Below are 15,411 nucleotides of genomic sequence, written 5' to 3'. Positions count from 1 at the left end.
GTGTGAGACACTAACTTCCTCGAGAGATCTTCAGTGGATACAGATCCCTCTCGATCTATTGTTGCGCCCACGTTTTCATTAGACAAATTTGACAACAATGTGGCGCCTGTCATTGGCCAAAGGGGGAAGGAGCGATCTGATTGGCTTGAATCTTTTTCAACTGTGTCCACCTGCGTTCTTTTCTCAAATAACAAGCATCACGCAGCGGCAGAGCTAAAACATAAAACTTTTATCATAAGAAATTATTTACTACAACACAGGCAATAGATCCTGTAAGACAATTGACTATTGCTACTATAGCCTATATATTCTTTAAATGCATTGTTGAAAGATTTGGCATCGCCGTTTAGTCAAAATAGCTGTCTAAAACTCGATCACGGGATTTTCCAGACTTTGAACAGCAAACAAATTTATTTATTTTCTTTACAACTGAATTTTAGCCTAAATAAGTAACACGGTTTTTAACTTTTGAAAGACAAGATTTTGTTCTAAATGTTTGGTGTAGTGAAGAGCCAGTGCCTCATAGAATGACGTCAATATCGATAAACGCAAAACGGTAAGTTGTCACGCTAGATTTTAAGGGCAATTCGTTGTTTGTAATTGTGTTTGTAATTGTATACTGTAGCCTACACATTGTTTCGTCTTTTGAAAATGGCATTCGTGTGTAGCATTCATTTAGCCTACAACTTACCCTGAATTAAACACATCTATTCGACTAAAAAAAATCAGTGTAGCCTACCCTGCTTGGAATTTCTCATCGATTTAAACACGACATGATGATATTTTATAGTAGCCTAATTATCTGAGATAAATTAAATTAACACTATTTATGTAAGTCTCTCATGGTTTGACGCGATAGAAGGAATAGTGTTGGCTAGCCTATATCTCAAGGCTTTGGAAGACTATCTGTTTCTCTGTATTAGCCTACTTGCCGCACATCTATATAATTAAAACACTTTATTTCTCCTTGGCATCGTATTATTTATTGTAAACGCGTTCTTGTAGTTTAACCTTGTTTTTGATGTGACTCGAATATATTTCATGCCTTTGACCATTTTTCAACGATCTTCATACTTTTAAAAGTCTACCGATTGTTCAAAATACGAAAATGAACAGAAAGTGTAATTAGTAGCCTAGCTATTATTAATGTTGTTAAATTATTATAGAATTAGACAATTTTATTGTATGATTCGAAACGTTCAAGAAATAAAAGCAAGGATGATTATTGTAGCCTACTAGCCAGGTTTTAAAATGCCAACGAGATTCCTTTAGCTTATTTTTGCAATGCTTTAATTTGTCTGTTCGTGCAGTAGCGTCGTATTTTAAACAATAAACATAATTTTCTCTATATAGTTATCCAATATTTCAAGATTAGGGTGTCATAATTTTAACATTTTGAGCACTTTAAAATGCATTTTGAAATACTCACTGAAAATACTTTACTGAAGTATTAGCCTACTGAATCTATTCCTATAGGCCTACTTATATATTTAAGGACTATTTGTACACTGTTCCATTTATATATATATATATATATATATATATATATATAATGCTGTTTATCAGTTAAAAAATTAAATGTCGTTCGCTTACATCTGCTAAAAAGCATCAGGCGTACAGGTGAATATTATTCCTTTTTCTTTCTGAATAAGTGGTTCTGCATTTGTCCAAAAATTTAAGGAAGCTTTTTGTCATCTCTCGCTGTAGCCTACTGTTCTCTCTGGTACCTGGACTTTGAATTTCACGCACTCTTCCATTAAGTCATGTGGGCCTTCACTGTTTCCCATTGTTTACACACTCAATCACAGTAAGCAAATGCCATCTGTCCCCCCGCCGCTCTCATCTGCACCTTTAATTACCCAACCAGCACACTAATAGAGACGATATTAATCTAAAGCTTTTTGACATTCAAAGTCATTATCTCGGCAGCGATCTCACGCGACTGAAAATAGACATCCCGAGATCATTACAAACCCGCAAGCAGGCGTTGATTGTTCATAAACTGAGAGATGATGAAAGCACAACTCTGAGCAATTGTGATCTTTGACAGATATGAAAAGTAAGCCGGATTTGTGTAGCTGTTCTGTCGATGGATGGCCATGCAATAGTCACAACTTTCGGAATGTAACTAACACACACGAACTAAAAAGTAAAGTACGTATAGCCTAAGCTACTTAATGCCAAAAATTTAAGGTGGAATGTAGAATACCAACAAATGCATTTTAAAACATTAAAGCTTATTATAAAGCCTATATAACACAATCTCAAACGTTGGTATTCACAATTAACTTATTCTAATCCAATACATTTTAATCAATATACTTTGTCTGTAAACAACATATAATCTAAACATTATGAACTTTTTAAATCTCAGAACAACCACAGAGCCAACTTTGATAGCCTATGTGGTTCTTCTCTAAAAGAAGCACTGAAACCCCCTTTATTTTTAAGAGTGTAGGCTACATTTACTAATTCTGTTCTTGCATAACCTATATTTTTATGTAGTTTGAATAATGAATCCGTCCCTCAACACACTTTACTTGAAAAAGAAAACCTCTCAATTGAATGGGCGTCTCTGTGAATTCCAATTAAATGCCCCCGGGCAATTAAAACTGACTGTGGGCACTTAGGAAATTCAACATTCTTTCAACAGTTCATCAGACCTATGCATCAAAAACCCATACAAGGCTTTCACTCCCTTTAGAATCTGCACCGCTGACTGAGTTTTACACATTTTTAAAGTGGCACAAAAGAGATGCTTGACCCGACATATGTAACAGCATGTCTCTGTTCCTCCAGCACCCCGGAGCGCTATTATAAGGATCTTACTCTCCGCTGATACCCGGCCGGAGCGCGGCTGGACCCGAACTGCCTCCCCGAGGAACTCCTGCTGGAATGGTTTGAGTGCGCAGAGCGCAGCAGAGGTTAGAGTAGCAGATAAAAAGGGGAATGAGGGTGCCGAGCGCGCGGGTTTTTAGAAAAAACAGTGTATTTACACGCTTCATCTCGTCTCCAAGTCCTCATTAGGTTGTTAACCTCTTGTTCACATGAAAAGCTGCCGCGCAGGACCCTTGAGCGCAGCAATGGCATTCCCCTAAAGGCACAGAACAAAGCGCTTAAAATAACTGCGTTAAAATAAGCTTTTATTGGCTTACTCGGGATGGACGCTTGCTCGATGCGGTTTGCTTTACTTTAAAAAATATTTTATTTTCAATAATTATTTATTTAGCCTATATAAGTATGTATTAATTTTGTAGTGTACTCTTAATCAAGCACCCAGGCCACTAGTCCTACTTAGTGCATTTTTATTATAGCTTAATAAAACAAAATATTGGATATTACCAAACAAGTTTAATTCATCTTTGTGGAAGACGAAATGAAACGCTTTCTACTTAATTTCAAATCTTAACGCATTCTGTTCATGGTCTGGTGGGCAATAGTCTACACTATTAGGCAACACTTTAAAAATAAAATTGCTCTCTTAATTTTTTTTAGTAGGCTATACAATCAACATGGATGTTTAAGTAATTTCAACTTGAATTACATTTAACTGACTTTTAAAAAATGAGTTGAATCTTGTAGGATAGGCTATAGACCCTAGAACAAAAAAATCGAAACTTGCTTTACTTTTTTGATAAGTTAAAGCAATGTAAAATCATATGTTTATAATTTTTCACAGTAATATTATGGTCTTCTTTTTTTGTTCAAACTGAAAATTGTAAAAGTGTAAAATGAGAATTGACTTTTATTAAGGCGTCCTAATGTAACAGGCCATTTTAGAAAAAAAACCCACTTATTACTGTAATCTTTGGCTAGGCCTACTGTATAGACGCACTTCACTTTTTACACCAAGGATGCAGAATCACCGACGACAGATGATGTGAGTGTGTGTTCAGGCAGCAACCAATTAAAATGCGGCCTCCATCCATCCACATCTGCCTCCCTTTACAAACGAATCAAACAGAAAAGCAGGAACCCAATGAAAGAGCGCTCATTGAGATCACAGATGGAGTATAGGTTTTTGCAAGAAATTTGAGAAACACCATTGTCCCAAATCCAAACTCAATGTGGTCCCTCACAATGGTTCGGGCTTTGAGCTGCGCCGACTCAATTGGCCTTGTTTTTTAAACTTGAAGTGTTGAGCACAAAGACCGGCCTCCTAAATGTCACAACCGCTCCAAGTGGGGCTCTGCAGTGTGATGCTGTCTGAAAAAAAGAAAAAGAACACAATTATGAAGCAATAATTACTCTGCTTCTCTTCGCACGCCACTGCGCCTATTCAGGGCCCTTTAGCCCCATTTAATGCTTTATCCTCGTCCACGATAATCCGAATACCACAGCTTTATTATTTTTTCTTCTCCCTTGCAGAATTTTTTTATGAGACAGGAGTGGGAAGCGGGGTTTGTGCTAACCTGGACAATGGCCGTGTCAACTTACTTTCTGGACCACTTTTTAATATCGAAAGATTAATGATCAGTGTCACCGCTGAAAGCTGCTGAACACTAGGCTACTTGAAATATTTAATAAATGCACATTTTACCTTTTCTGCAATTAGGCCTAGAAAACTATTATTTGTCACCGCTAATTTTAACTAAGAAATTAATTAAGTAGACTAGTGTCTTAATTTAAATAGTGAAAAGCGAAAATTTTGAGATCTACATTTTTGACGTGTCAAAACCCGTGAATGAACAATGACGTAGGCTACAATACAACCGTAGCCTACAACAACAAGACTGATAAACAAATAGATACATTTTGAATAGCATTACTATATGCCTATTGACATTATTAATATAGCTCTGGTAAAAATATAAAATATTTTTATTCAATGCCAAAAAAAGTAATAAAGAAATAGCTTGGGGGGGGGGGGGGGGGGTATCCTGAAGATTTACCTCTTTGCTTTGCTAAGTAAAATGTTTTTGAAGAACATGTGATGTCTTAATGTTTCTTTGTAAATATTCATAATTTATATGAAATCAGCAATCAATTCACATAGCCTACTGGATGTTGTTTGTCTAGGATAAAATTGGGCATTTGTGATTCACTGGAAAATGAAGTACAATGTTGCAACTATTTCTGATACCAGTTTTTTTTACTTGTTTTATAATTTTTGGGGTTAAAATGGATACATCAATAGCCAAATAAGTGCTAGTAAGCCTACATCCTACATTTGTCATTTACTAAGATCTAATCATTCATATACTGAACCTCATCAAAATATATAACTAAATTAAAAAAATATTAAAATAGAATGTTATTTCTCAGCCTCCTGCTACATGCTCATTTCTTTCATAACCAATAACCAAACAAAACCCAAACCTTTTAAATTCAACTGTTCTTTAAAAAAAAACCGGTATTGGCTAAATCTCTTTATTTTAATTTTTTTTACAAATTGACCACATAAATATCAAATTAACTAAACGTGTGATTAGGAAAAAGTGCAAACTAGAATTTTAACAATGCATTAAAGAGGGGAAGAGAAACTCTAGCAAATTTAATTCAGTTATTTAGAGAGACACACAAAAAAAGGTTAATCGATTTAAAAGTTTAGGGGAAAAACAAAATAAGCAAAAATCTTTTTCCGTAAAAAGGTTCCCTAATTGAGGAATCATCCCAATACAGTCAAAAAGAAAGTTCCATCTGCAGTCTGATCATCTTCAGGTCTCAATACCTAAAGTAAAACTGGAAGGCATAAAAACTCTATTGAAAACTCTTGGAGATCCGTCAGGATGACTGAAGTATTTCTTTTAGTTGCAGCCAATAAAACTATTTCTGTTCACACCAACCCCTCCCGCCACACTCACTCCATTCGCACACAATGCCCAACACAAATGAGCCCCTTTTTCGGGCGACTCTTTAAGCCGCATAGATTCTGTTTCTCTAGCGTCTCTGAGAAAGTAAACTTTGAGTGACCCTCCAGGTTAGTTTAGTCTGGGATTTCAGCATCGTTGGGTGAGTGGATGCTGTGGGATCAGGAACTGCTTCAAAGAAGAGATCACTTGCGTCAAGAATTCTCTTCTCTCACCAAGGGCCAGCAGCATTCTTGACCCTTAAAGACTAGTCAAACATTATTGAACGCTTCCCTTTTGTTATTGAAGAATGGAGTCACCACCTGATGTTGCCAGAGGAGAATCTGTGTCACAGGAAGCCACAAAATTACTATTGTCCGTAAGTAGAGAGTTTGGGATCAAACCATGATGGCATTGGTAAAACGGATTCTTGATTGACAGCAGCTACAATTCAGTCAGTGATTGAGACGTCACAGCTCTGACAAGTGAAAGAAAAAGAAAAGGAAATCAAATCATGACATCAAATGCAAAACATCTCTAACAAATCTTTAAAAATGTTGATATGCTGCATATATATGGTATGGAATCAAAATAAATTAAGCATTTTTCATCTTTTTTATGTTACACAAGATTCAACAACTTTTTTTAAGTTAGTGTAATGTAATTTCAGTTGACTGCTTAATTTAAGGCCTCATCTTTATTTATAGTATATATATATATATATATATATATATATATATACATATATATATATATATATATATATATATATATATATATATATATATATATATATATAGGCTGTATACACAAATAATATACTTTTATTCTATCTTTTGACAAGTTGTCCATTTTGATATATATATATCCTACATGAATGCATACATATCTACCTATATCCATCGATCAATCTCAAATAAACAGAAATAAAAATGTCATATATATATAGTCTAAAAGCTAATAAAATACTTTTCCCAAATACCACACAAAATGGGGAGAAAAAAAATCAAGTGTATTAAATCTTTTTTTTTTTTTCAAACAGGATGATTACTGTTTCAGTTGTGGGAATTATTGCACTCTTCTCATATTGCTCCGACCACACCTGCCAAAAGAACGATGATGATAAAGCGTAGACAAGCCGGATCAAGCCGAAATAAATATCAGTTCACTATTTAAATGACAGCATTTCCGACCTGCACATTACTGCTCTCTGGGTCAATGCAAAGCTGATGTCTGCGTGTATTAACCTATCATTCAGTCATTGAAACAGTAATACCACACGCACACAAGAAATGCATAACCAGCATTTCTTCCTCGGGCTGGATTTGCCAGTCTTTCACACCTGATTTAGCATGATGAAAACTTGAAGAAAATCTTACCTTTCAGTGCTTGCTCTTTCTTGAAAGCACAAGAGTAGATAAATCAGGCCAAACTAAGCATGATACCAGGATTCTGAAACACATTTAAGTCCAATTTACACAGGCATTACTCGTATTTTACAACATTTAATTTCAGCACATGAAGTTAGCATATTCAAAGGAAGAAGTGTTCACATTTTGCAAATGCTCACATTGCGCCTGACGAACACACAAGAGTTGATTTCAGAGAATTGTGTTACCCGATCAAACTTAAAGGATCACAAGAGAGCTGTAATTTAGTTTGTTGTTGTCACTTTGAATAAGGTCGCTTTCTCCTTTGTCTGAAATGAATACTGAACTCAATGACCAGAACAACAATGTTTGAGTTAGTTTAAAATGCTAAGTTCACTCTGTGAGAGACAGGGCACATCATCTGCAGTGGAAGTATGACTGGATGCACACATTAAACGCTCAGATTCCTTGCGTGAGAACAGCAAGGCAACACACATGAAACAGCCTGCAGGTTAGACTCTTCCCAGTTTAAAAAACGCACACGAGGAACTGCACTTCACATAAAACGTTCAAGAGCGGTCTTTGCTTATTGTACAATAGAACGATCAATTTCTTACGCTTTCAATACATTCATCAAAATCCACCAACCATCTTCAGTCAAGTCATAATTTGACCAATAATTGAACCCATACAAGAGTAGTCTCTTTTTCGCTCTCATTAAAACGTATGGAGCTATAGAGATTACAGTAAACATTTCAGAGTTTGATGGGGAAAAATAGCCATAATGACTAATTTTACTGATCAGAGATGTCTGAAATTCTCAAACACAGCTTAAAAAAAGTTCATCAAACTCTCCATCCAGATTTGGAAATCACCTACTGTCGGTACTTCAGTCTCTGCATATGCAGTGTAGCATTGAGGACGGTTGCTCAGAGTAATCATTGAATATTCTTTGTTAAGTCCTTTCTGAATACATGACCAAACATGTGAACGACACTGTCTAGTCATGCACAGTGACCAAAAAAAAAAAAAAAGCCACAGGCTCCTTTAGTGAATTAAACATGTTGTTAACATCAGCAGTGAAGATATTAGTAGTATTCTTAGGGTGTCATTTCCTCATTGAATCAACAGATTCCACTGACTGCAGCAATCTCAATCTGGAAAAGAATGGGGTGAAAACAGATTGATGCTGTGTGACTGTACTCCTGTCATATGATGTTAAAGGAATAGTTTAAGCAAAAAAGAAAATGCTGCCATTTGCGCACCCACATATTCCAAACCTCTATGGCATTCTTGTGTGGAACACAAAATGAGAATTTTTCAAGAATTGTGCTGGTCATTCAGTCAATTCGTTGATGGATCTTTCAATGATATGAACTTAAATTAGAAAATTCATTGAAAATCTCTGATTCAAAAGAACCATTGACTCGAACATTGCTACTTTTCACAATGATTGACCAAGAGTTTAAGTGATAAAACGACTTGCATTTCTGTCTTTTTCTCTCTGACAGCTAACATATGTCTTCAGAAGACTATCGCGCATAAGTCACATAGACCACTCTTATTGTCCCTTGCGTTCCTTTTTGAAGCTCCAGTCCCCATTCAGATTGTCCCAAGTACAATTTTTCATAATTTCTTCTTTGAAAACAGCCCTACAGCTTTGGAAGGACACGTGAGGGTTAGTAAATACTGTATCAGAAATCTTTAAATTTACTTCGCATTTTAAAAAGCAGGACAAGACCACGTGCTGGTTTGATGATGCCATGATGATGATATAGTCATTCACTCATGAAGGTAAAAATAAATTTAGAGTGGCAAGAGACATGCATGTTCATATATCCTTTATATAATGTATATCAACCTAAATCTAATACAGCATCAAACTTAAAAAGGGAAAAATAAATGGAGAAAAATAAACATTAGCAAATGAGATTAAAACCAAGTATCATCAATTTGGGTATCAGGAAGAAGCCGGGCTCTGAGGGGATGATGGTCCGTTCAGAGCCACGCTGAGAACCAGGGACTCAGAGAACCTTGGGAAAGGAAATAGTCCAGCGTTCTCCAGGAAATGTCTCTTTTTATATGACTTTTATTTATTTGTCATTTTGTAAATTGATTTTTTTTTCTCATTTCAACACAAAACATGTCTAAAGAGCAGCCGTAGTGAGAAGTCCATGTCTGTGAGGCTGGCTGTTTTAGAATTTCACACCTCTGCTTTTTTTTTTTTCAGTTATCTTACGTTTTGGGTGGAGAAAAAAAACATTACACTGCAGTTATGTGAGGAGAGTGATCGTTTATCCATGTGCTTGTGAAGGCCTCCGTGTGCATAAAATGTACACTCAGCATTCATATACAACGCACCGTGTGTGAAAGTGTGTGAAGGCTTGTGTGTGTGTGTGTGTGTATCTGGTCGGACATCATGCTAAAAGTTCTTTGCTTATTCTTCTCGCTCGCCTTGGGACGTCTCGGATCGGTCCTACTCTTTGGCCTCCAGGAACAGGGTCTCCTGAGGGAAGAGTTTAGCCTCCAACAGATTCCATGCCGGGTCTAACTGCGTTATCTGGGGAGAGATAATTTGAGACACTTAATTTTCAATGCATTAGCAATCAAAAAGTCCACATTTTCTTGCCATATCAATAACGTTAGATGTTTTTAACAATTAGTTTTGCAATAAAAAATATTATTATTTACAGCACAGAGTTAATGCTAATTAATCAATAACACTTATTCTGTTGTTCATTGTTAATTAAATATTTTTAATACCGTTCAAAAGTTTGGGGTCGGATAAAAAAAAAAAAGTCTAATGCTCACATGCTGCATTTATTAGATCATAAAAAATAAGTAAAACAAACGGTTCTTTATTTTAATATATTTAAATGTAATTTATTCCTGTGATGGCAAAGCTGAATTTTCAGCATCATTACTCCAGTCTTCAGAGTCACATGATCCTTCAGAAATCATTCTAATATGCTGATTTGCTGCTCAAAAAACATTTATTACTATTACCAATTTTGAAAACAGTTAATATCACTGCTATAATATTTTTGTGAAAACTGGGGAGACAAAGTAGAAAGAAGTGTATTTCAGATGTTTTCCAATGCTTAAGCAATCAAAAAAGTGCAATATTAAGAATGTAATCTATTAACAAACAGTTCATGAGGTGTGCGGGCTAAGACTGGCCGTTCCTCCAAAACTATGCGACGTGTGGGGTCTGGCCATCTGATGTCATTGGTTAACATCGTAATGTGATAATGTCCCTGTGTGAGGTACGTGTCCTGTTTCCTTTTGAGATAGTTGCTGTTTGTTATCGCAAATGGACCGATCCAAACCAAACACAATAGCTGTGCCACAGCGACTGGGTGAGAACTCATCAGCCAACAATAATCTCCATGAGAGGATCCCGACTTCATTATCCAAGAGCACTGCAATCTCTGGCCACACTTTTAACGGCAAACTAACTGACATTTGTGACGACACGACCATCATCCACATCTCAGTTCAGGGATTTTCCCAGACGACGAGGGGTGACGAGTGCTTGTGTAAGCAGCATGCGATCCTGCGCCGGGAGAGAAAAGGAGAGCGGGAGATGATGGCTGCTTTGTAGTGAGCTAATAGCAGAGCGTTCTCCTGTTACACGGGGCCTTTGCTCACACCTGGGTGTCTGCACAACGTGCGGCCACAGCGCTCGGGACAGGGGCTTAACTGCAGCCTGGTGACAGGGCTCTGATTAAGGCCTATTCTCTACTCTGTAGTCCCCTCCAGCTCTCCATGCTTGTAATTAAAACACAGAGCTGAAAGCAGCTGGGATAGAAGGTGACAGGGTCAGAGAATAAAGCTAACATACTGTATTGTGTAATTTCAGTGAAAGTGGACAGGACATTGCAGGATATCACAAAGCTGAATAAAAACAGTTATATGCAACATACATGAAAAAAAAAAATATGAAATGAGTTTCTTGGTCCCTGCCATGTTTTTTCATTCATCGCAATGATACAGAACCAAGTCGATTTTTACATTTTAAAATTATGATTCTAGTGTTTCTGTGTGGTTGCTAATGTGTTGAGGTCTTACGCATTAAAGAGGAAAGAAAGTCCTGCAACGCTTATTTTTTGAGAAACTGAGGAATAACTAAAAGTCATAATTGTCTCTGGTAACCGGCAGCAGGTCACATATGGATAATACTTAAAAATGTTTTTTTTATGCATTAGGTATCATGAAATAACCATGAATAACACATTCTATAGCAACTAAATTGTTAAAAATGTATACACTACTGTTAAAAATTTTTGGGGTCGGTGAATCTCTCATCAAGGCTGCATTTATTTGATTAAAAAAAACAGTAATATTGTAAAATATTATTACAATTTTAAACACCTGTTTTCTATTTTAATACATTTTCAAATGTAATTTATTCCTGTGATGGCAAAGCTGAATTTTCAGCAGCCATTAGAGTCCAGTTAAGTGTAACAACATCCTTCAGAAATCATTCTAATAACCTGATTTGGAGCTCAAGAAATAATTCTTATCATCATCCATAGATAAACAGTTGTGCTACTTTTTGTCATTTTATGGAAACGTATTATTTGATGAATAGAAAGTTAAAAAAACAGCGTTCATTTGAAATAGAAATGTTTTGTAGCAATGTCTTTCCTGTCCCTTTTGATCAAATTAAATGCATCTTTGCTGAAAAAAGTACTAATTTCATTTAAAAAAATCATAATGACCTTAAACTTATGAATGGTAGTGTATTTAGAAATTGACAGTTAATGCCGCAAAACAAATTTTCATTGTTAATTTATGATACCCAATTACTTTAAAGATAAAATTCTGATCCATAATACAAAACCATTCATTCTAATGTCTAAAAAACACATTTTACATCAAAAAGATGAAAAGCTTTGAGGTAGAGGCCTCAAAACGCACCTGACGTAAAGCACTGCGCAGACGACAGTAAGTTCAAAGTGAAAGCGTATTATCGTCAGGTTTGGCATCTCGAGGGGGGGTTGGGGGGATGGATGTGGTAGTACAGATATCACACCCACTTCAGCACATTAGCTGTGTTGCCCCAAACCTTACTTTAGCGTGTGACTTATGCCTTTTGTTTTCCAATCTGACCTGAGGGCACAGGAGGGGGTAGTACCAGGGAGAGCGTTGTAAAAACACGTTGCTCCCAGCAGGATACCTTCCATTTCTTTCATATGAGCGCTTAAGTAAAACATAAAATGGAAATGAACCTGAAAACCTGCTATAACACCACATCATCTGGTAGAAGTAAATGAGGTTCTAGGGTGGCGCAGATGTGTACCCGTGTTTGTGTTGATGACTGTTCTCTTTTAAAGGGGAATGAGAGAAACAAGGTGGCACTCCAATGGCAGGAGACAGATGCCATGGGTGATTGTTTACATTGTTATCCAATTAACAGACCATAAGAGGAGAAGCATCTGTCAACAAACAAAGCTGTTGTTTTCCTCCACTCTCCTTGTCTTTCGCTCTTTTTCTTCCTCTCACTCCCTCCCTCTTTTCCCAGCACTTGTTAGTTTCTTCAGAAACCTTCTCTTTGGCCCTCCCGAATTAAATTAGACTTCTCTGTGCAATGCTGGTGCTTCTAACAACACGGCTGACACAAACGCAAACTCACACAGAGTCATAAAATTAAAGAATGATTAAAACCCTCCTGACTGACAACCTCAACTGGCAGAGCACCGTTTTCTTTCCGACCGGGGATGTTAAGACCAAATGAATTCAAACGTGCCCGGGTAGTGTGATCTCCACTGATGAACAATACATTCTCTGACTTCCAAAGTAAACAGAAGAAGAAAAGAGATCATTTGAAGGGTGTGGAGACTCATATCACCGTAATCCTGAAGAGGTTTATTAAAGCAAGAAGTGGCCGTGTGACGGAGGAGAGGCCAGGGCGGCTGTTTTCTTTGGGCCTTGATGATGTTGATGGCAGGTAATCCTGTTAAACCTTTAACACACTCATCTTCAACGGCCCCACACAGTCACCAAACAAACACAGGACAGCCTACCAGATGACCAGAGGAAAAGGGGCACGAAACGTTCTACTCGACTTTTGAGCCCTAAACGGATCGATGACCATGGCACCTATTAAAAAAAAAAAAAAAAAAAAAACTTTTACAAGCAATTAAAAGTAGCAAAAAAAAGTTTAACGTGCACTACCAATCAAAAGTTTGGGGTCGGTATGATTTAAAAAAAAAAACGTTTTTGAAAGGCTCTTATGCTCAACAAGGCTAAATTAATTTGATAAAAACCCCCAGTAAAAACAGTAATTATTTGTGAAATTTTACAAATTAAAATAACTGTTTTCAATTTTAATATATTTTAAAATGTTATTTATTCCTGTGATGGCAAAGCTGTATTTTGATCCTTCAGAAATAATTCTAATATGGTGATTTGGTGTTCAAAAACATTTCTTATTTATATCAATGTTGAAAGCAATGTTGTTTTGCTTAATAGTTTGGTGAAACAGAGCTACATGTTTTTTCAGAATTCTTTGATGAAGAAAGTTCAAAAGAACAGCATTTATTTAAAATCGAAATCTTCTGTAACATCATAAATGTCTTTTTTGTCATTATAAATGTCGATTTAATGCATATTTGCTGAATAAAACTATTCAAATTTCTGAGTGTTATTGTAAAAAAACTGCAGCTGAGGGCAAAATGTGGGGATGAAATTCATACACATTGAGGGACTAATATATATATATATATATATATATATATATATATATATATATATATATAATATAAATAGCTACTCTATTACTCTATTCCTATGTACAATAATAATTAAAAACACGGGCAGCTGAATGCAGCGTTTACCAGCACTGTTAGTTTAAATATGTTTTCATGTGTAATTTGAGCAGTACTTTTAGATTAAAAAGAAAAAGAAAGAACATCACTGACTGTACTGTGTACATTTCTACAACCAGACTATTTGAAAAGTCCTGAGGGAATTAATATGGAGTTCACTGGAAAACAAAATAAAAGAGTGTCTCAGAGAATTATTTACTGATGTCAATTGCAGCTGCGAGTTTAGTTTAATTAATTTCATTATTAGTATACTTAAGGATTAACCTGATCAATAACACAGTAAAAACTCATTAAAATGACAATACAGAGTTTCATCATAAAGCAGGTGTATGTTACCAGGCCGAGGCAAAGTAAACCAACTAAAGGCATTATTATAAATTAAGAACACAGGTTTTAAGGTCTGGCTTCCGAATCAACAAGTCAAAACATTTAAAGTAAATTAGTAATAAGCTGAATGTCAGTCCTCGCTGATGTGGTGCGAGTTTTGCTTAAACTGAAGATCTCCACTTTAAAAGCCAGGCAAATAAATATTGCTGTTCATTAGCGCTAATAAAAGGACCTGCAATAAGCGGCTAAGAGAAAAGGAAAATAAAGACCAGACACGCGAGATGTGGTTTTCCAAACAGAAGGAAAAAAGAAAAGGAAAAAAAACAAACCAACAAAAAAAAAGAAGGAAAGAAAAAATACAGCTGAAACAACGCAGTTCTAATGAAGCCATTTAGGGTTCTCCACCATTAATTAAAACCCAATAGCCAGGTCTGTGTTAGCGCTGTGTTGTAGAGTGTTTATTTGGCCAATTAGGAAAGCGGTTGGAGATCATTATCTGCCTGTAGGAGCGGTGAGGGCGTTAGCGTTCGCAGTGTTGGAGAAAGACTCTGCTAAGGGCTGGAGACGGAGGCGGAGGCGCGGACTGTTCCCACCTCTGGGGAGAAGTCAGTTCTGGCTCCATGCTTGTCTTTAGAATGACCATGGGATGCTAAGGGTGGGTGGGGGGTCTAAAGGCAAGAAGCCAACTTAAATGCAGACAGGCCAGGCGCTGACGAAAGAGATGTGAAACCACACATTCAAATGGCTCTCTAATATATATATAATATCTAATATATATATAATAAACCTTGGCTACACAGTACAAAAAACTGTACAATGTATGTATATATGTGTATAAAATAAAATAAAAATTATGTTTTTATTGCATTTTAGTGTTGCATGTATATGTATGTATATATATATATATATATATATATATATATATATAGGGGTGGTGATGGCACAGTGGATAAGACACATGCCTTTGGTGTGAGAGACCCGGGTTCGAATCAAGTGTGAGACCAATGTGTCCCTGAGCAAGACACTTAACCCCTAGTTGCTCCAGAGGCGTGCGACCTCTGACATATCTAGCAATTGTAAGTCGCTTTGGAT

The 15,411-nt window shown here is 36.3% G+C and overlaps 1 protein-coding gene across 2 annotated transcripts in view; it reads right to left on the bottom strand.

Annotated features, from left to right (window-relative positions):
- Positions 1-8,983: 8,983 nt before the first annotated feature.
- Positions 8,984-15,411, bottom strand: part of faf1 (Fas (TNFRSF6) associated factor 1) — a 70,510-nt gene continuing 64,082 nt past the window's right edge. For both annotated transcript variants that reach the window (XM_077222887.1, XM_077222886.1), the window contains exon 19: positions 8,984-9,719. In XM_077222887.1, the coding sequence (XP_077079002.1) occupies positions 9,636-9,719 (84 nt within the window). In that variant the 3' untranslated portion in view covers positions 8,984-9,635. The remainder of the gene's footprint in view (positions 9,720-15,411) is intronic.

The sequence above is a fragment of the Siphateles boraxobius genome, unplaced genomic scaffold (genome assembly GCF_051911475.1).
Source record: "Siphateles boraxobius isolate OS27281-9 unplaced genomic scaffold, OSU_SipBor_1 9, whole genome shotgun sequence".
Taxonomy (NCBI): Eukaryota; Metazoa; Chordata; class Actinopteri; order Cypriniformes; family Leuciscidae; genus Siphateles; species Siphateles boraxobius.
Note: the sequence above shows the minus strand (reverse complement) of the source record. Positions and strands in the feature narration are given on the sequence as shown.